At 42.0% G+C, this 23,588-nt stretch overlaps 1 protein-coding gene across 1 annotated transcript in view; it reads right to left on the reverse strand.

Moving 5' to 3' along the window:
* Positions 1 to 23,588, reverse strand: part of LOC126195763 (uncharacterized) — a 759,248-nt gene that overhangs the window by 86,532 nt on the left and 649,128 nt on the right. The window contains exon 5 of the mRNA XM_049934390.1: positions 19,291 to 19,474. Coding sequence (XP_049790347.1) covers positions 19,291 to 19,474 — 184 coding nt within the window. The remainder of the gene's footprint in view (positions 1 to 19,290; positions 19,475 to 23,588) is intronic.

A 23,588-nucleotide genomic window follows, 5' to 3' on the forward strand; every position in this document is an offset into this window, starting at 1 on the left:
ACTTCGACAGAGCAGCAGTCGAGAAAGCTCATTGTATCAAAGTAGACCAGATTTCTTATCGAGCAATCATCTGCATAATATTTCCTCACTAGACAGATGGATTTACTGCCGTGTACGTTGTACGACTGAGCTGCAATTACAGCAGCAAAACTAGTGCAGGCTACCGCAGAGTGTTGTAAGTAGGCGCAGAGTTCGATAGTTTTTCGTGTATCTTTGGCCAATTAAGATCATAACAGCGTTACCTGTACGTTAGATGTCATAGATACCTGTCGGTCATTACCTCATTTCGATTCTTTTGTTTGCGTATGCGACCATGTCTTACTAAATTCCCCAATAAATCGGAAGCGGTGAACCGTCTAGAAACGGAGTGTCGATATATAAAGGGTCACGTAACCTACCGAACATTTTTGTCCTACGTAGTTATCTTCCTCGTTGTTACTTAAAAATAAACAACATTTATAGCAAAATTGAAACTGTGATTGTTTACTTCAGCTTTTATTCGAAAATTATTGATCATTAATGTGAAGCAGACGAGTGTTGTAGCATAAAAAATACAGATTTGTCATACAGCGCTAAAATTCAGTTTCCTCAAAAGAGGTTAAAAAAAAGAAATGCAAAACAAAAGCATATCAAACATCTCTTCAATACTTCATCGAGCTTATTTAAAACATGTTTCTATTGCTGCTAAACAACTTCCGCCCTTATCAATTATAACAAGAAATCCTTGCCTATGTTCATGATAAAGGACGTTCTATTGCTTACAAAATAACAACAATAATTACACTGATATTTTTGTGTTTGTGCGTGTAAACTGAACTTTCATCAAAAATAATTCTACTGGTTAGATAAAAGCGCAGAAGTTACGTGAGCAAATATTTTTTTTTTAAATTACAAAATGTAGGTTATATTATATAAGGACATAAAATACACTATGACTAACACTGAACGATGTGCGGTTGTAATTAAGTGCAAAACAAACAAAAAAAAAGAGAATTCATCGGCTCCCAGTTCCTCTCTCATGTAGTGGTTTAGGTTTCCTTTCCTACCAGTGCTACCAATATTACCTATAATCCTACCACTAACTACTTAATTTATGTATCGTACTAAATTACCGAACCATAGTTTCGGATTTGCGCAACTCTAATTGCAACAATAATCATTTCCATTCCGAGTCATGAAGCAAATCTCATGTAAATATTATGTGCGATATATTCCGCCCTCGTTGTGTAGCAGTTTCAGTGAACAGCAGTGCGTATACCACTCAGATTTGAATCCTTTTTCCGACAAAAGAAGTCTCACTCGTCGAAATTTTATTGATAGTCAGAATAAGCGAGAAAGGAAGTCAAAGATGAGAAACAAACAGTGGTAAATAGCAAGTTGTGGTGACAGAAGCAATTGCAGTGAACAACTGCTTTTCTGGCAGGTTTATGAAATAATATCTCGTGTGCTATGCCATAAAACTTAGGTCACCGGTATTCGCAGAAGATCTAGGACAATAAGCCAACTGCCAAAGTTAATAAAATCAGATAAACTGGAATTTCAGACCGTTTAAAAGTTCTTTCTATCGATTAGCCTGTCCTGTTTCATATCGGTGACTGCAATTCACTGACGGAGCTCTACTTGTAAAGAAATCCAGGGACACAGAGCATATCTATAGAGTAATAAATTTAGTACTTACGGAATAAAATAACTCGAATCACTCAATAAAGTGAAATCCATTCTATTCAGGCTAGTACTTGAAATTTCCGAGTTAAAACTCAGTAGCGGAGATACGGTGAAGTGCCTGCAACCTAATGAAAGTCTATAATCGAGGCGTCGACCTTATCAAAAGAACTGAAAGAAAACGTAAGACAGGGTAACATAAACAGGTGTAGAGCCGCAACGCAAATATTTTTCCATATTTCTCAGCGATAAACTAACATTGATTGTAACGTGCTTCTTATGGAGCACACGTTCTTTAAAAATTCCATGCTTACAATTTTACTTTGTTCACTATTGTAATCGCTGAGATCCTACAGCGCAAGAAGAATTGTAAAGGCATAAGACTAGCACGTCTTCCTGACGATGACTTTGAAATCCTGTCGTGCCCGAGCGCGTACGCTGTTGTACTGAAGACTTTCGATCGTTGCACGATCATTAGGTAGAGGTTTGAACCGCGAGGCAGGTTCGATGAATGGCGGGCTGTCCTGGTGTGCGTTTGATAGTTAACAGCATGTGAGTTTTTCGGAAGGCTAACACCCTTGGGTTGCAGTGGGCAGAGAAGGCAACTTTGATAGCCGCGCGGGATTAGCCGAATTCAGTCAGAGAGCTGGTTGGCCTCTGTAATAAAAAACTGAGTGGAAGGATAAAAAAAAACGAACTTGACTGGATGTCATGTGACGTCCGCAACGACCAAACACAACGATCAGCAACGAAAAAAAAAACCGGTCTAAGGCGCTACAGTCATGGACTGAGCGGCTGGTTCCACCGGAGGTTCCAGTCCTCCCTCGGGCATGGGTGTGTGTGTGTGTGTGTGTTTGTCCTTAGGATAATTTAGGTTAAGTCGTGTGTAAGCTTAGGGACTGATGACCTTAGCAGTTAAGTCCCATAAGATTTCACACAGATTTCAACATTTTTGAACAACTTTGATAACAATTTATGCCACTGCACACTGTCTGCCTGTTTAGCTGAGTGGTAAGATGTATGCCTACCATGCAGCAGGTTCGGAGATTTTCTCCGTCCGTGGACTGGGTGTTGTGTTGTCCTCAACATCATTATCATCATCATCATCACAGACGCAGAAGTCGCCCAATGTGGCGTCGCCTGAAATAAGTCTTGCGAGACGGCGGTAGAACATCCTCGGATAGTGCCTCCTGGCCAACAATGCCACATGATCATTCCATATTTCTCTGCACAAAAGAAACTCAGTGACAGTTGTCCGCTTGGAACGCACCTCCACGACAGACCACCTGTCGGAACTCCTTGAAACTCTAGAGGCTTATGTAGGAATATTCGACGATGTCTTACAACAGATTCCGCTTTTCTTCAGTCGAAACTGTCCAAGAAAAAAATATGTTGCATTACTTATTGAACGCACCTCGTAAATATGAAGACCAATACAGCGGACAGAGATTTAGCCATAATTCAGCCCCAGTTACACTACTGAGCACCACATTGTCTGTTGCGGGACTTCGATAAACGCTGGACAAAAATGTGGGGGATGCAGGAGGCCAGACAGCAGAATTACAGGTATGTGTGTACTATGCCGTGCGTGGGAAGCAACTTGAGGCATGAATATGAAGGTTGCAGAAAGAGCTGTCAACAACTGTAGCGTTGATTATATTTCTGGATATGAAAGCCCTTCTACTATTCTAACTCGCGGCAAAGTTTGAAACCAACTGTGGACGGCTACATGTGCTGTGCCTGTTGCCAGTGCAATCATCTATGCCTTTTATGAGTGCAATACAATCCACTCACTCCTGGTAAGAAGGAAGGCTCTGAGGATAAACGTGTAAGTCAGAACAAGAGAGTGCTGCTTATTTCACTAGGAAGGAAAAACTGTGAACTAATGACGGTGCACCAGCTTCGCCGTTGCCAGTGACCCAGAATACCGTGGGAGCATGCGAGATACAATTATTCGTAGAGCAGATAGGAACAGGAGGACGCCCACGGTAATTCCTGGCACCGCAACACTATTTTTAGAGAACACGTGTACAATGGATATACTCTTTATGAGGCCCAGTAGTGGTTAGCGAAAACTGTTATGAGCAGGGACCGGCTAAGGGTACGGAATGTTTGCAGCCGGCCGAAGTGGCCGTGCGGTTAAAGGCGCTGCAGTCTGGAACCGCAAGACCGCTACGGTCGCAGGTTCGAATCCTGCCTCGGGCATGGATGTTTGTGATGTCCTTAGGTTAGTTAGGTTTAACTAGTTCTAAGTCCTAGGGGACTAATAACCTCAGCAGTTGAGTCCCATAGTGCTCAGAGCCATTTTGAATGTTTGCAGTGGCGAGGCAGCAGCATACTAATGAACGGCTCGACTTGTGATATGTCGTCACCAAGTTTTCATCTTCATCTTCCAGCTACCACAATGGGATCTACAATATGAAACATAATACATTTGCCAGACGAACCTATAGATATACAACCTGCCCATAGCCTGACGTATCTCGACAGTACCTTATAATCCAGCATCCTTAACTCTCTCGACGAGACGGCAGCAGCACAGAAAGGGCGTTTAAATGCGGATCAAATCCGCGAGCAGGTGCTGTTGTGACCGACTTGCCACGGAGTTCGCCGCCGCTGCTTGTTGGCCCTCGTGCCTGGGCCTGACACGGCGCTGTATTCGCCCGGGTGCTGACAACGTTACTTCGTCAGCACTGACGCTTTCCTCGCATACTAACTGTTTGCGCTGACCAACTCCCAAGGCCCGCGTCCCTTAGTGCTGTCCGCAGCAGGACAATAATGCGAATACCATACTGTACGTAATGGATAAATAATGTTCTTTTCTATATAAGAATATACAGCCTACAGTTGCAGGTTAACTTTATCGTTTATCTAGGTTTCAACGTTAGTAATAACGTCTTCTTCAGAACCTTCAACAAGTTAATATTATAATGCGCTAGTAAATTATATTAGGTATGGTCATCCTATGTAATATAATTTACTAGTGCATTATAATATTAACTTGTTGCAGGTTCTGAAGATGACATTATTACTAACGTTGAAACCTATGTAAACGATAAAGTTAACCTGCAACTGTCGGCTGTATATTCTTAAATAAACAATATCAGTTGCTGTCGCTGCATAAAAATGTTAAAAATGTTCTTTTCACTGTATCTATGACTTAATGATGACCACTCACGCCGGCCGCGGTGGTCTAGCGGTTCTAGGCGCTCAGTTCGGAACCGCGCGACTGCTACGGTCACAGGTTCGAATCCTGCCTCGGGCATGGATGTGTGTGATGTCCTTAGGTTAGTTACGTTTAAGTAGTTCTAAGTTCTAGGGGACTGATGACCACAGATGTTTAGTCCCATAGTGCTCAGAGCCATTTGAACCATTTTTTTGACCACTCACCTAGCTCTTTTTACCTGCTGCACCACCCAATATACTGCATCGCTGTCGTGGCGTGCAACGAGGTTATCTGATACGCAGGTATGTGGGAAAAGTAATGAGACTGATTTTTATCCACCGAAGTTTTCACACTGAAATGTAGTCCCTTTCAAATCAGTTGCCCTCGGCAGCTGTGCACAAGCGGAGTTTTTGTTGCCAGACTTGGTAGCTGTGCTGAAGGGCTTCAACTGATAGAGCCTTTATGTCGCTCAAATTCTTTTGAATGTTCTCCAGAGACCCAAAATGACATCAACGCATTTTCGAATTTTGGGAAAAGTAAAAAGGCGCACGGAATCAAATCAAGTGAAAAAGGAGGTCAAAAATACTGTGCTGGAAGTAGCCGTGTGTCATGGGACGTTGTCATGCTGTAGCATGCAATTGTCGGCAATATCTGCTCTCGCGGGATTCACCCTTTTCCTTTTCCTAAGCCTGTCAATGACATCTTTGTAAAATCCTTCGTTGGCAGTTTGTCCTAGAGGAATAAATTCTCTATGCACAATACCAGTACCGTCAAAAAAGCAAATCAGTGTTCTTTTCATCTCTGATTTGCTCATTCACACTTTTTTCGGTCAAAGAGATGTCTCATGGTGCCACTCCTCACTTTGCTGCTTTGTCTCAGGATCGTACTCAAAAATCCAGCATTCAACACATGTGACCACAAGACTGAACCATTCATGGCCATTGGCAATCCGCTCAAGACGATCAACGCTAACATTTCTTCCAGCTGCCCTTCTGCTCGCTTATGAGGTTTTACAGCACCATTTTGTCACAAACCTTTCGCATATGCTAAACTTTGGTCAAAATTGACGTACAGTTAAAGTGTTTCACAGGTCAGCCATCGTCCTTATTATTCATCGTCGGTCTGCTCTCAACGGAACAGGCACACGTTCGTCGTTCTCGTCGGTTTTTCGAGTTGAAGGTCTCCCTGAGTGAGCTTCATCTTCAACGTATTCTCGGCCTTCCACAAATGATTTGTGGGAGCGAGAAGCGAAAAACTCGTGCTCCCGCTAAGGAATGTTCACCATTGCCCTGTTTCAGTTTTTCGAAGGTCACACACGCGGATTTCCCAAGGTTAACACAAAACTTGATGACACAACGTTATTCTAAATTCCGCTGTTCCGTTTTCGTAACACGCAACAAAAACACAACTTCACTCATGGCGCTCTCAAAACCGACGTGATGACTGTACGGAGCTAAAACTCGGATTGAGCGTCTGGTAGGGATGAACACACCAGTCTACGCAAACAGTACAACACAGAGTTGCCACGTCGCTCGCAGTGCTGTCAGTCTCATTACGTTCCTCACATACCTCGTAACTTTATCGTCCCCCTTATTTCTGCCGCTATTCACTATTCTCGTCCTTTTTCGTTTACTCTCAATACATAGTGGGTCCTCACTAACCTGTTCATTCCATTTAACGGGTACCCATTTTCATTTTCACTGTCCCAAGCCGTTCTTTACACAGTGAATAGTTGGTAGCTCGTCTTTTGTGAGGGAGCGTTGTGTTGGCACTACTGAGTGGCTATACGAAAAGTACCCTCCGTGCGGGACGGCACGTTGCTCTGCACCCTGCAGAAGGACCGTAAATGGCGAGTCCACGTTATTGGAGATTGCGCCCAGGTGTGCCGCGGCCATTCATGTCAGATGTCTCAAAAAGAACTAGCGGAAGAGGCAAGCGAAGGAAATCTGACGCCTTTGTTGTCTCGCTTTTGAGTTTTCGTAAGGTTTCTGCAGCAGGTGGTGCAATACTCATCTCTTTAAGTGGGAGGATAAATTTATGATACATTTTATGTGTATTTACTCTACGGTAGCTGGTTGGCGAGACGAGGAATTTGTATTAGAATGTATACTGCATTTTCTGGGAAATACGGGTGTCCCATTCGTCATCTTGGATTTTAAATGTTTACATAATGAGACTAGTTCAGAGAAAGGAAGCAGCAAGCACGATCGAGCTTGAATACTGGTAATAGTGTTTGTATTAATGCTATTAATGCCCCATAAGTGATACTAAAGATGCTCTCCAGTGGCTGCTGTGCACGTTGTCACGAATCCAATACCTAAACCTTAGAGATACAAGTAACTGGATTTCAGAATCATAGTGCAGAATAAAAAGTGTGAAAAACTGCCATCTCCATCCCCTTTGGTTGTGACGCCTGCTATTACTAAACGAGATGTACACAAACGCCATCAATTAAAAAAAAGCAAAGGTGGGAAAATTACATATTCAATAAACTGATAATCATATCAACACTGACATGCGGAAGTGCGACTTGAGGGATCAAAGAAATGAAGTAATGTAAAGCCAATTCCATACAACGTCAGTTGATGTAATAATAATGAATTACAGAGAAAAATTGTTGTTGCATGTCAAATGGTCAAAAACGTTCGTCTTTAAGTGTTGGGATACACATCAGCAGGAACATATGCTGGCAAAACCGACAACACGGCGTCTGTAGTTCGCGTAGAGCCTAATCCAATACTGTAGCTGCCATATAATGTGATAACAAGACTCAGTAGTGTATAAGGCATTGGATTCGTATTTAGGACGTCTCAAAGCCTCCACATTCAGATTTATGTGGTTGTACTGAACCACTCCAGGCCACTGACACATTCCTTCCCCAACACGATTGAGCCTCATTATTGAAAAAGCTTGAAAAAGAGAGGAGTTAGGAAAGTACAGTGTACATGCGATGTATGGAGATGGCAAGAAGCTGAACCAGTGGCGTCTTGCCAACATTGATATCTGTTCGTTATAGTTTTCTCCGAAGGCACTCTTAGGGAGAGACATATACCTCAGACCACTCGATTGGCAAACATAAGACTTTCGTAGAGCTTTGATCCATGAAACAGTCTTTCCATGGGTATGAATGTTAGTAGGAGAGAGTGTTATACCTCTCAATACTCTTCAAACTTTCACATGTAGCCAGGCCTGTAATATAAGTTTCATATATTTTCTTACTTCATTTTTAAATAATAGTATTCACTTTTTTTGTGATACAGTCTTCTTCTTAAATTGCAAAATTTACTCCAGAAAAGTAGGGATTTTTCAAATGTGAAAATAATAATAATAATGGCGTGTGACGAGGGCCTCCCGTCGGGTAGACCGTTCGCCTGGTACAAGTCTTTCGATTTGACGCCACTTCGGCGACTTGCGCGTCGATGGGGATGAAATGATGATGATTAGGACAACACAACACCCAGTCCCTGAGCGGAGAAAATCTCCGACCCAGCCGGGAATCGAAACCGGGCCCTTTGGATTGACAGTCCGTCGCGCTGACCACTCAGCTACCGGGGGAAATGTGAAAAAATGTTTTTTGGTACAACATGGTCCTGTACCTAGGAACAAATATTCTGTTGGAATTTAACAGCACTGCATTGGGGAAAGTCATATCATTGCCGTATTTAAGTGTTTATCTGCTACATTTTTACTCCACTGCACAACAACTATCAGGATTGGTAGCAAATTAAGACAAAATGTCTTCAAAAACGATTTTGAAATATAAGTTATTTTCATTTTCAAGACAGGTAAAACTGTTAAGATATTAAACAAACTCACATTGTATTATATGGGTTCCGCCTTTTTGCAAACACAGTTTTTTTTCTTTTTACCCAAACATGTCTCTGCATCTCTGTGTCATCATCATTGGGTTTTTGTTTCTTGAAGACTGTAAGATGTGAACATATTTTCGGTTAAAATCGATTCCTTGATTTTTAAAAACGTGATTTTGGGGTGTCAGTATGTTATTCGTATCATATTACTGTACTTTGTGGAGTTTAGTTTTTTATAAATGGCTTTTTACTTCGCAAAACAGGGTGACGAAACAGACTGTTTCTGAGGAAATAGGCCTTAACAGCTCAACAGACAGACGGACCACAAAGTGATCCTGTAAGGGTTTCGTTTTTACCGACTGAGATACGTAATTCTAAAAATGAAGTCAAGGCCAAATGAACGCTTGAAAAGTCCAGTTAACCGGTGGGTGTACAGCGTTCAAAGTTTTGGCGGTCGTTACGCCACTGTAGCATTATGCGTTCCCAGACCACAGTGCCTGGACCACCAAAACGATCCCGCTCGACAATGCTGGGCGTACAATAATAGGGCGAACATTGCCGTCCATGGTGATCATGTATCCTTTTAAGATCCATGTCCCGCCTTTCATAATGTCCAGGAGGTCATCATGAAGCCCGTTGACTTCAGCGTAATTACGTCTTAAAAATCTAGCAGTATGTCTTTAAAACAGTAGCATCATTTCTCAACCTGTCATTGAATATTTCTTATAGTTACCTTCTGTACTAGACTGTAGCAGTTCTTTCTGCGTATAGTCCTAGTCCCATCTATTCATTTTATTTAACAGTAACTCATCGTGCGAAAGCTATTTTCATCCCTAAGTTTTGTGCACTGATGCGTTTATTGATTTTATATAGAGAATACTGCAGTTGTATTTCATCTAGATTTATGAGAAAACAGGCACGTGATAAATGGCCGTTCATCTTTGGCGGTCCTCAGTGTTTTGTAGGAGAATTATTGTCTTAATTTTTCTTCAGATATTAGTCATGGGGCACTGGATGCGGTTGTAGGGAAAGGAGTAGAAGCAAATGTCACGGGAGAATATGGGCTTGATAGTAGGACGAGAGAGGAAAAGACTAATTGCATCCTGCAATTAATATCAGTAATTAACAGCGAATACTCTGTTAAAGAATCACAAGTGGATGAGGTATACTTGGAGAAGGCTGGGAGATATTGGAAGATTTCAGTTAGCTTACATCATCTTCAGGCAGAGATTCCGAAATAAGACATTAATTATAAAACGTACCAAAGAGCAAGTATAGGCTCAGATCACAATGTAGTAGTGACGAAGAGTAGGCTGGAGTTCAAGAGATTAGTCAGGAAGAATCAATACGCAAATAATTGGGATACGGAAGTACTAAGAAATGAAGAGATACGCTTGAAGTTCTCTGAGGCTATAGATATTGCGACAGTGAATACTAAGTCAGCAGTTCAGTTGAAGAGTAATGGACATCTCCAAAAAGGACATTCACAGGAGTTGGAAAGCAAACAGTAGATACAAGGAAGGCAACTGCGAAGAAGCCGTGGGTAACAGAAGAAATACTTCAGCTGTTCGACGAAAGAAAGAAGTGCAAAAATGTTCAGGGAAATTCAGGAATACAGAAAAACAAGTCACTTACGAATGAAATAAATAGGAAGCACAGGCAAGGTAGCATGAGGTGGCTGCCTGAAAAATGTGAAGAAATCAGAAAAGAAATGATCTTCGGAAGTACGGACTCAGCATTCAGAAAAGTCAAAACAACGTTCGCTATAATTAAATTCAAGGGCAAAAACATTAAGAGTGCAATGGAAATACCAGTGTTACTTGCAGAGGAGAGGGCTTATAGATGGAGAGAATACATTGAAGGCTTCTAAGGGAGGCAAAATTTGTCTGATGAATTGTCGGAAGAAGAAATAGGAGTCAACAGATAAGAGGTTTAGAAGAGCTTCGGGAGACTTAAGATTATATAAGGCGGATGGGATTGATAACATTCCATCGGAATTTCTAAATTTGTTAGGAGAATGGCAACAAAACGACTGTTCACGTTGGTGTGAACAATGATGCGACTGATGATTTACCATCAGACTTCCAGAGAAACATCATCCGCACAATTCAGAAGATAGCAAGTGTTAACTTGTGCGAGAATTATCGCACAATCAGCTTAACAGTTCATGTAAGCACGCTGCTCACAAGAATAATATAAAGAAGAAAGGAAAAGAAAATTGAGGATCAGTTTGGCTTTAGGAAAAGTAAAGGCAGCCAGAGAAGAAGCTCAGACGTTGCGGTTGATAACGGAAGCAAATCTGAAGAAAAATCGAGACATTCATTGCATTTGTTGACCTGGAAAAAGCGTCCCAAAATGTAAAATAGTGCAAGATGTTCGATGTGCTGAGAAAAATGGTGGTAACCTGCAGGGAAAGACGGGTTGTATACAATATGTACAAGAACTAATAGAGGACAAGAACGAAGTGCTCGGATTCAAAAGAATGTAAGGCAAGAATGTATTTTTTCGACCCTGCTATTCAATCTAAACATCGAAAAGCAATGAGATGTATAAATGGTTCAAATGGCTCTGAGCACTATGGGACTTAACATCTGAGGTCATCAGTCCCCTAGACTTAGAACTACTTAAACCTAACTAACCTAAGGACATCACACACATCCATGCCAGAGGCAGGATTCGAACCTAGGACCGTAGCGGTCACGCGGTTCCAAACTGAACCGCCTAGAACCGCTCTGGCCACAACGGCCGGCAATGAGGTGCATAAAACAGAGGTTCTAGGATAAAATCAAAATTCAAGATGAAAGGATTCATTCAAAGTGATGAAGGATTACAGGATCTGCTGAATGGAATGTGGGGTATTATGAGTACAGAATATGGACTGAGAGTAAATCGAAGAAAGACGAAAGTAATGAGAAGTAGCAGAGATGAGGACAGCGTGGAACTTAACGACAGAAATGTGGATGACAAAGGAGCCAATGTTGAGGAACTCTGCTACCTGGAAAATAAAATAACCCATTGGCATGACGGACCCAGCAAGGCGGACATAGAAAAGAAGACCTGCACTGGCAAAAAGGACATTCCTTCACAAAGGATGTCTGCTGGTATCAAAGACAGGCCTCAATCTGAGGTAAAAATTTCTGTGAATGTACGTTTGGAGCACAGAACTGAACTGTAGTGAGACTGTGGGAACAAGCAGAACAGAAGAGAATCGAGGCCTTCGAAGTGTGGTGCTACAGAAGAATGAGGAGGTTCTCTGCAGAATTGGTGGGGAAAGGAGCACATGGAAAGCACTGACAGGATGACAGTACACGTGTTATTAGATTAGGGAATAACTGGTAAAAGTGTAGAGGGAGACAGAGATTGGAACACAATCAACAAATAATCGAGGACTAGGTTTCAAACGCTACTCTGAGATGAAAAGACTAGCACGGGGGAGGAGAAAAAAAAAAAAAGGAAAGCCGAGCGAAACCTACTGTACTTCGACGTGAACCAGGCTGCAATTGAAATCAGTAATCTACGTTCCGGGAGAAAGTTTTCACACAAACGAAAGTTCGGAAATTTTGTCCTCAATTAATATATTCTGAAACTTAGGTGAACAAGTATCACTGCCATATCCGTGCTAATCTTAACACAGTCACTCATAATCCCTTTCAGTGACGTTTGCAAGTTTATGGTGTTGCATTTCCCGAAAACGTAATAGCTACAAAAATACTGATTGAGAGTGGTCGCTAAATATTAAGTATACCGGTACCTAATGCAGTCACAGTTTTTAGCCACCGACCTGCTCAATACGCCACGCGGAATATATGTCTTTTCTCGTCACAAAATTCACTTAAAAATTCCGAAATTTCTACACGCCCATCGGAATAATTATGCCGTCACTTTACCACACATTTGATGTGTATAACAGTGCTAGATCCGGCAACTTATCATTTCCATCGGAACTACTACTACACACGTCCCAACTGTTTCATGGCTAGGCTTCGACTCCTTCTCTAGTCTATTCTCAGTCTTCTCTACCAGCAGGGAATGGCGCGCGAAGAATATTGCTTTACCATTGGTCAGTTTACTCAACAGCTAATAGAAAAACAACATTCTCCGGCGTCAGTCCGCGCTTTACATCAGTAACCAATCGCAAAATAGTAGACCTAACGACTGCACTTTTTACCGACGTAATTATTTAATATGCTGAAGTTTTGCTTATGCATAAAGTCATTTACTACTGTTATTTATACCTGGATTAACTTTCTCTTTAGCATAAACTTACTTTAGAAATATATTCTACAAAAATCCCCTTTGTTCATATTCATACTTCTTTCAAATGTTCCCACACTAAATCCTACTACACAACTCGTTAACCAATTATCTTCATATTAACCTTAAACCACACTCACGCATCATTCATACTGCTAAAACACATTTATAACATTTTACCTACACAAAAAGACATAACAAGACTTTATGAAAATACTAGAACAGTTTATGAAAAACATTCTATTACTTTAGTGCACTCTAGTGGGCACAATCTAAATTAAAATCACAGTCCCCCTATCCAATATTGTCCTCTATCGGCTGATACATAAACTACGTGCGCGTCCAGTCTCGCGTCACCATCTGTCACTCTCCAGCTCTGAGACACATCTCCCACTTAACCGCCTCCAATGCAGGATCGTTATACGGCGCTACGCCTCATTGGGTGTTAAATCTGTTTAGCAAGCATATCGTTTTCACTTCTACGAAAAGAGATAAAACCATCTCCAAATATTCTATTAAGTGTTGTAATTATCTGTGCTGTACAGGAGGAGGTCTGTTGTGTTGGTACCTCATGACATCTCATGTCGAATGGGACGTTTGACACAATAACGTCGCTTACATATATAAGCTTAATGTTGTAAAGTGACAAAGGCGCGTACGAATGTTTGCAGGCAGAAGGAATGCTGTTCCGTCACACTGCGCAAAACAACTAATGGGTCACTTTTTTGGAACACCGTCATTTCCCTCCGTTGCGACGAAGAAGTATCAAATTTGCCTCAAAGGTGCCGTACATCCTGCCCTTGTAATGGTGTAAAAGCGTGGCACCCTGCGATGTCACCCTCGGGCTCCACGAACACTTCAAACAGCTAAATTTCGGCACATGGGAAAGGCTTATCGTTGGGTAGTATCTACGCGAAATTGATGCCAATACGACGTCTTTTACCCACGTTGCGCCTTGTATAAATATCTGAGCTCTGACTTTTCTCTCGCATGCGTCGACAACTTGCAGTTGCCCGGCAATGAAGTCGCAGGCGCGATGCTTTTGATTTATAAAGAGAAAGATGGTAGTCACCTTTGAGACGAATTTAAAACTTCAGTGCTTGACGATCTTTCACAAACGGATCCTTAATTTTTTTGCGTTATCTATTAATAGGCGAAATTTCTACGCAAGTGTAGCTCACCTATAAAGTATACTGCGTTCAGAACACTTAAGTACTAGTATCCACACCATGTTGGGTTACAGGAAGACATCGAAGCAATTTAGAGCCGTACTGCTACATTTGTGAGCGGTAGGTTCGACTAATAAGCGAGTATGAGAGAAATGCTACAGGAAATCGAATGGGAATCCCTGGAGAGAAGAAGATGTTCCTCCACGACAACCTACTGAGAAAGGTAATGAAATGGAACCTACGACACCTCGCACAATGATCCTACTGCCACTGACACACATTGTCCGGTGTATTAATGAGACCACTGCATATGTTACACGTCAACTTGCAACAACGATTCAAAGGCGACAGGTGGCAAAACTAGCAGTGGATTCCTAAAATACGTGATATAAGTAAAACAAAAGCAGTAGGAATGAGAGTTCTCATGGAGGTTAGAGATGTTGTTGGGGAAGGCTGCACAAGAAATAGGGATACTAGGTATCAACTAGAGACTTATAATGCTAACGAAAAGATCGTAGAAGAGAAATCATTGCGAAAACATTTAGCCGCGCCGGCTCGCATCGATCAAACGATTGCAAAATCGGTAGCGAGGCACGATCTTTGATGGTTCTCCACGCGAGGCGCTTTGACCAGCATGGAGGTGGAAATAGTTGTCGGACCGAAATGGAATGAGCACTTGCCGGTTTACTTCCGCTGTCTGGAGCTGATAGTAAACGGGTTTTGCAGAACATGCACCTCATCCCGCGGAGACTATGTTTTTGGTTGGCTATGGCGGCGATGTGACTCTGGAAGTTTGCCTGTGCCGAGCGTGTAGTGATTTTGAGTGCCATTTCGCTACCGATTTATCAAATATTTTGGTGAGATTCTTTCTGTGGCTCCTGTGCCTTGTTTTGGTAAAGTCGTAGCGCTGCGACAAGTATCTCCTTCCCGGAAGATCTACTGCGTTTGCTGTTTATGGCTGTTCGTTCCAAAAGAACTGAAGTTTACCTTAGTAGAAGCAACTTTGTTTCATTACAGACGTTAGTCTCAACTGTTTGTGAAATGTGTGGAAGTTATGTGGTCTGTGTTACAGAGCTAGTGGAGGTACTTTACTCAGAACTGCCTGTTTAAATTGGTCATGTTTCGATTGGCTTACCGTGGAGCATTTGAGGGCTGAACTGCGTCTTGTTCTTCCTTTCAAATAAAGGGAAGTCCGACTTAATCAAACTGCCTTCCGCTGTAATCAGTTTAGTTAAGAATTAGCAAGACGTTTTAGTGGAGTTAGTCTAATTTAATCAGAGCTCCTTTTTCATTGTAATCATTTCTCTTATGTATTTGTAAAATATTTCATTGGGATGACTCTGTTTTAATCAGAGTGTTTTTTCACTGTAATCATTTCAGGTACGTATTTGTAAAAATTTTGGTGGGATTGTTAGTTGACACGCGCTGAGATTTTCTATGGTAAATTCTGCTAGAATAAAAATCCACCGTTCCACTGTATTTGTTACGGATAGCCTGGTAAAAAAAAAGTCATACATCTGAGATTAAGCTGCTTAGCTATTTGAAACAGTGGAGTTCACGTTAGTAAGAGCTGTCCCATTCGTTATTTATGGCTAGCATTTAATTGCGAAACATATTAATAGTCAGCGAGTTTGGATTTTCTTCTGTTCCAAAATAGTGTGTAATGGCAGTTCATACTGCACAATTAACAGAAGTAACTAAAAAATGGTTCAAATGGCTCTGAGCATTATGGGACTCAACATCTGAGGTCATCAGTCCACTACAACTTAGAACTACTTAAACCTAACTAACCTAACGACATTACACACATCCATGCCCGAGGCAGGATTCGAACCTGCGACCGTAGCGGTCGCGCGGTTCCAGACTGAAGCACCTAGAACCGCTCGGCCACTCCAGCCGGCAACAGAAGTAGCTGTTTGCCCATTAATTTTGAGGGCACGCCAGTCTCATTGGTTTTCTCATTCGTCTAATCAGAGTGCTACCCAGCTGTTAAGTGCTTTGTTGCTTATCACCATTTTCACTGATTGGGTAGATGTTTATTTATTTATGTTTGGGCCTTAAATGGTAATGTGCCGCCCTTTCTAAATCAGTGCACTGTTACTAAAGTTTATTTTACAGTCTGATGTATTTTTTTATTTGTTATTTTTTTTATTTGGCCTTTGAGTGTGTACTCAATTTAGCCATCGGCAACACATAGTGACAATGTACACATAATTGAATAAACAAATACAGAAATGCATATTTACAAGAATAAAAAACATAACAGTTTTGTACATAATGTTTTAAAAATTGAATTGAATTGAATTGGAAAATAATTAAAAGTGTCTTGGCTTACAATTCACACAAATTCTGAAATATCTTCATCAGAAAGACATATTTATAATTTATGTACACCATTAAAACCTACAGATCGTAACCAGTACTCTTGATGAAGTTAACTATCACTTTATATAGACGAACGTCTTTAGTACACAAAAGAGGAGAAGCTGATTGAGGAAGATGGTAGCCCATACTCAGCAATGTCTTCAGAAAGACCAACCGTTCACGGTCAAATTTGGGGCACATAAATAAGATGTGGTTGACATCAGCTTCCGACTCAGGATCACACTCACCTGCTGATGAACTGTAAATGTTGATCCCATGTAGATGTTGTGGGAACGAGGCATGATTGAAGCGGAGTCTTATGATGGTAGAAATCGTGGATCGGTCCGGATGTGTCCTCATGAACCACGGCTGTGAAGGAATCCGAGGTTGTAGCACTGCGTAATAACCGCCTTTTATCTGTTGAGAAACGTTCAACATTTCCTGCCATTATTGTCTTGCGTGATCGTTGACTTCACGTAAGTAGTCCGTATAAGGAAGGTGCAGATCCAGGACGGTGCCTAAGGTTGCCGCTTGTTTGGCTAATGCATCAACTTCATCATTATAGAGGATACCAGAGTGGGAAGGTACCCACAGCAAATGGATCGTCCGGCCCGTGCGTGTGCTGCGAATATATTCAGATATCACATCCAAGCTATAACTGTTGGTTGTTTTGTTCCATCGACTGTACTGAATGTTTTTAAGAACGCTTTGCGAGTCAGATACTATCTATATCTTGGGAAAGGAAGTGCTAGAGACAAACTTAAGTGCTTCCAAAACTGCCACTGTCTCCGCCGTAAAAATAGAAGTGCTCATAGGGAGTTTGAAGGTTTTGCGAATCTGGATCTGAGGGCAGAAAAAAGCGCATCCTGTACACTCTTCTTGCGGAATTCTGGAGCCATCGGTATATACACAGAGAAAACCCGGCCATTGTGCTTGAACGAGACGATTGAAGCCAACGTTGACATTAGTACTGTCCAGCCAGGTCGTACTTAAATAATGGACTGGGATCTGGGAGCAGAGCGTTTGAAGATCATATTCAAAAACAGGTAGATGCGCTGAACGCCGTATAGAATGTATGACAGGTGACCAAGTGTCAAAGCTGGCACAAACGGCTGGCACTTTATTCCTTCTGTGGGTTGCAATCCACAGTCGATAAATGCAGTCTCTACTTTGATAGACGGAACTGTCCATAATGGCTATGCCTTGAATGTAGAATTTGTCCGATAACATTTGGCGCCTAATGCTCAAGGGCATCTCCCCTGCTTCTATTAAAAGGGCATTGGTGGGCGTCGATCGCATGGCTCCAAGACAGGTACGAATGGCTCTATATTGAAGAGTATTTAATTTGGAGAGATGAATCTTTGACGCAGTGTGGTCGAATTGACAGCCATAGTCTAATCGATATCGAATTATCCCTCGGTACATGGTGAGTAAAACACTCTGGTGCGCTCCCCCCCAGACACGAGTGAGTGATCTGATTACATTTAAACCTTCTTCACACTTGGTAACGGTGGATCGGATGTGGGGCGCCCAGCTTAACCGAGAGTCAAAAATCATCCCCAGAAATCGAGCGTGATATTTTATTGGGAAGGTGTACTTGCCACAGGTAATGTGATCTTCAGTGCGAGGTGTCGTCGACTTGGAAAACGGAACGACTGCTGATTCCTCAGCCGAGATCTCCAGCCCATTGATAGAGAGCCACTCATCGATGTGTGCGATGGTTGTGGTTAATGCCGTTTTGGCCTGAAGATATGAAGCAGCAGTAGAATAAACACATATATCATCAGCATACTGTAGGATTTTTGTGGGGGGAGTAAGTATGCGTTCTAGGTCGTGCGTATATATACAGGGGAGGACTTAAAATTGCACCTTGCGGCAAGCACTGGGAGACATAAAAAGGTCCGATCATGGTGCCTTTGAAACGGACGTAGATCGTTCTTTGAGTAATCAGGGTACTGATACCGTAGATCATCCGTGAAGGAATTCCGAATCCTGCCAGCTTGTCCAAGAGTATCGGTATTTGTACGTGATCATATGCACCCTTAACGTCAAGAAAAGCTGCCACTACTCGTTGTGCAGGACCTCTCGCATGCACCGGCACTCCTGCGGGTGGCGATATCACACCGCCAATCCTGGTAGTCGGGTTATCCTGTCTATCGCTGGGCTGAATAATATCTGCATAACTTCTCCTGGTTCTATGTCACTAACGGACGTGACACATTGCTTATGTCACTATTGTACTACTGTTGTTAACAAATATGCTGTAATCGTTTAAGATATATTTAAAAGTCAGTTTAAAATGTTTGTAAATGTTAAGATTTTGATTATTAATATGCATCCTGGCTGACTTCAGATACCTCTTCGTATTTGACAAGCTGCCTAGCTTCTTAATTGTGTAAAAGCTCTTCTGCTGACGTCAATTGCTGATCTCACTCCCTCATTAATATTCGACTAGTTGTTGAATTTCTTACTTGTTTTTAAAAGCTATCTTACTGACGTCTTAAGTTGTTGACTTTTATTTAAAACATTATGCATGCTATGAACTGTGAACTCTGCTTTCTTGCCTCCTGGCCCATCCCTACCACTCAACAGCGAATTAAGCTACTTTAGGGTATCTACGCCCGTTTCAGATATCATCTGCAAAATATAAATGTAGAAAGAATCCCTCGTCAGGTCACGATATACCGGCCAAGAGTAAGAATGCAGGTACGAAGATCCGGAACAAAATGGCATGAAATGTGATGACACAACAGGCACAAGTGCCTAAACCTTCAAGAGTAGCAGCAGCAGAAGAAGAAGGAGAAGAAGAAGAGGAGGAGGATGAAGAGGAGGTGGAGGAGGAAGGGAATTGCTGTGGAGTACTGACCGCGCTGTGGGACGGGCTCCGGCCGGCTGCCCAGCTGGAGCTCGGCAGCCTGGAAGTAGATGTCGGCCACCTCGGCGGCGCACTTGAGCGACAGCCGCCCCTCCGCGAAGTCGGACGGCAGCAGGCGCGCGCGCAGCGACGCACCGCTGGAGCGTTGCTGGAACGGCGACTGGCTCTCGTCCTCCTGCAAAGTACGGCATCCGGTCAGTAAATACAGTCATCTGCTGGAGCGTTGCTGGAACGGCGACTGACTCTTGTCCTCCTACAAAGTACGGCAACCGGTCAGAAAGTACAGCCATCCGCTGGAGCGCTGCTGGAACGAAGACTGGCTCTCGTCCTCCTGCAAAGTACAGCAACCCGTCGGCAAGTACAGCCATCCGCTGGAGTGTTGCTGGAACGGCGACTGGCTCTCGTCTTCTTGCGAAGCACAGCAATCAATCCATTAAGTAGCCCGCCGCTCAATGATTTCCAGTGTCAGCTAATCATTGCATTACACGTGACTAACAGATCATTCAGGGGCATTTTAAGACTTCTAAAGCCATCCAAATCTTCTGCTGGTGAAGTGATGGTGCAGAGGAAACCTGAAATAACGAGCACAGCTAAACTTGTACTCTCATTAACTGACAAAGAGGGATCGTCGTGCATTACGAAGGGTCATTACAAGAAAGGGTATTAAATCAGTAGAAGAAATGTGTCTTACACAGTGCTACTAGCAATCTACCGAGCACAATGACTGAGCAATGGGTGCTGAACAGAATGGGGTGAAATAGCCGACTAGTTGGTCATGAACAATATATACTTGTAGTTAACGCTAAGGCTCAATGCACATGAGCGATTTCTTATCTCGAGCTGTCAGCGTAATTTTCCCGCGCCTTTCAGGGTTCAGGTGAAACAATGGAGCCTAGCACACTAGGGCGGTGACGCTGCGATCTCGCGTTGAGGACAAGGCGAGAGAATTGGCTACTTTCCTATATTAAAAATATGGCTCGGGTTGCTCTTATTTGGAGTTATTACACAATTCAAATCGCATTTACGGTCGACTTTCTCCCTAAATATTTCTTATTTGTATGTAACTTAGGCTTAAAAATCATTAAATATCAATCTTTGGTCACGTGATCAAAAAGGCTCTGTTACTGGCTGATGCTCTGAAGACGTCACAGACCACGAGTAAGACGAAGCTATACGTGTGTTATAGGAGAATTAGCTGTAGTTGTTACGTTTTTACGTACTTTTTCTGCAAATAACTTAGCTGTTTAGTGATGGAAAACACAGTTACAACTAACTTTTAACTAATAATAGGAAGGAATTTACGAACGCTGATAGTGGAAACCTTACGAAAGTTAATGCGTTTACTTTCTACTCACTCAGAGAGGTGATATGTGCAAGGACGAACATGCTTTTCCCCCAGTGACATCATTAAACCAGTTCAAAACTAAGAAATTGTGGAAGTTTTTTAAATGGGTACGTATCGTATAACTAGATTGTGGACTATCAGTCATGAAATACCTACATCTACATCTACATGGATACTCTGCAAATCACACTTAAGGGCCTGGCAGAGGGTTCATCGAACCACCTTCACAATTCTCTATTATTCCAATCTCGTATAGCACGCGGAAGGAGCGAACACCTATATCGTTCAGTACGAGCTCTGTTTCCCTTATTTTATCGTGGTGATCCTTTCTCCCTACGTAGGTCGGTGTCAAGAAAATATTTTCGCATTCGGAGGAGAAAGTTGGTGATTGTAATTTCGTGAGAAGATTCCGTCGCAACGAAAAACGCCTTTCTTTTAATGATGTCCAGCCCAAATCCTGTATCATTTCTGTGACATTCTCTCCCATATTTCGCGATAATACAAAATGTGCTGCCCTTCTTTAACAATCAACCTTTCATTATTTTTGTTCAGGGGAAGTTTGACGGTTGCCCGTTGTTAACTTTGACAATGTGGCTATAAAATTACAGTCATCACTTCCTCAAGGTGTCGGAGGTCTTTCCAGAAAGTTTATATTGTGTATACGAATTTATCTGAATCCATACTCTACTGGATCGGACTACGTGGATAATTTTCTTAATATTTTCCTTTCTTGATATTTTGCAACTGCAATTATTAATCTACAAATTTTCTCGCACGTCCAGGTTGTGTCAGAAGCAATGGCACCTGCTTTGAGGGGTGATAGTGATTCTGAACAAGAAACTTCATCTGCACATACATCTTGATCCGAATAGTTTCGAGACACTTTTAATGTCACTTCCGAGCGTTTTTCTTGGGTAACTCGAATACCGCACCCTGCAGCGAAAACGTGTCGCTGTGCAAAATTAAACTACACTGAATGTCCTACAAAAAAGATCCTTTCCTTTTGTTCTCTAGGGCAAAGACAGCACGAGAATACTGAAAATCCCGCGCGACTCACATACGCTGTGTCTCAGGTAGTTTTTGTACGCCAATTTGAGGTAGTTTCCCGACTTGATACATCATAAGTGCCAAGGACCAAATTGTTCATCTCAACTTCTTCCTGTACACTACTGTGGCATATTGTGAACAATGACGATGTTTGAATAACACAGAAAGTAAATTAAGTTTGTTCTATCTCGTAAACTATTCGGAGTGGGGGTATTTCCATACGAAGATTCTTCTTGAGCATCACTATCAGCCCTCAAAACATATACCTTTTCTCGTGAGTTACCCTGCATAGTGCTTCGGTCGTAATTACCGACTCGTAGCGACTGAGGATATTGAATTTTTATTTTATTTTTTGCAGGGACGAAGTGGGTAGTTTTACCTTCTTATTGTTAAGTAATTACTTCTAACTTTCAATATCTTTACTGCAGGTATTACACGCGAAGAAGATGGTAAAAGCAGGATTGAAATCAATATCCCACAGATGCCAATGATTCTGGAAAGCTGAAACTGTTAGTGGACAAAGTAGGGAAGAAAAAGCTAAGGTGTTCTTTGCGAAGAAACTACACGAGCATTAACTTTGAACAAGTTGGAGAGACCATGGAAAACTGGGACTAGATTCCCGCTGTTTCTAACAGCTAGAACTGTGTGTTAACCACGGTGGTGCTCTATTTCTCACAGACCTCTGTAAATATAAATGGCCGTAAAATGTTACTTACTAGTTATGACTAATTTTGCTGAAATCCACAATCTGATGGAACTAAATTAAGATGGAAATTGTTATTTGTATTTAGAGGAGCAACAGTCACCATCTGCTTTTAACCTTATTTAGACTGATCGTTCTGAAGCTACTATTGGCCAACGAACGTTACAGTTGAAGTATACCTTGGCTGGATGTATTATTTGCCGATATAAACAAAAGTATTACACTGTCTTAGTAGTTCGCAACAGCCATAGCCCAAAATATATAAGCAATTTCGTTAAAACTAAGTGATTTATGGTTTCGACATCTCGCTGTTGCGTTATAGCATAGGACTGTATGATCAGAACCAATGGCGATTCTGTATTTGTAAATAGCTGAGTTATATAATAGCCGGAATAACACATTGTATTTCGCAATGAAAGAGGCAATGACGAGACGTGAACAATCACGATGCATTCTGTAGTCGGAGGAACTATGAGGAGATTGGAAGGAGTCTGCAACGATGGAGATACAAAAAGAGAAACAGATGATAACCTAGCTGTATGACAAACGAGGATGCCTCGCAAGGGACTTAAGCTTCTCCCTGGTAAAGCAAGAACTCAGAGATTTCCGATTCCTGCTTCTCTAATTCACAAGATGAAACATGAATCGACTGCAACAAATAGAAAGTGCAGAGAGATTGATGGGGTGAGGAGAGGAAAACTGGTTGAGGATCGTCTACGGAGACATGAAACGATTTTCGCCAAGAGAATAATGCCTCAAACATTCGTGAACATCAAGACTAGAATCTCATACAGGAGTCAAGTAACAAGCTGTAACAACAAGGACCAAAGCTTACTGACTTAAATACAGTGCCACTGAAAGGCATATTCAATGTCAATTTTTACATTTAACATCACTTTTCTAATTCAGTTGATATGAGCTGCATAATAGTGAGCTATTTAGGATGATAACCAACCGAACATGAAAAAAGCTAACTTATTAATACTTGGTAACAGGTACAACTCAGTATTGTTGAACGTAGGCGTGAAATGCATATAAAACTACACTGAAGGGCCAAAGAAATGGTTACACCTGCCTAATTTTGTGTAGTGCCGCCGCGACCATGCAGAAGTACCGCAACACTACGTGTCACGAATTCGACTAACGTCTGAAATAGCGGTGGAGGGAACTGACACCAATAATGTCGCAGAGCTG

The sequence above is a fragment of the Schistocerca nitens genome, chromosome 7 (assembly GCF_023898315.1).
Source record: "Schistocerca nitens isolate TAMUIC-IGC-003100 chromosome 7, iqSchNite1.1, whole genome shotgun sequence".
In the NCBI taxonomy this organism is placed as follows: domain Eukaryota; kingdom Metazoa; phylum Arthropoda; class Insecta; order Orthoptera; family Acrididae; genus Schistocerca; species Schistocerca nitens.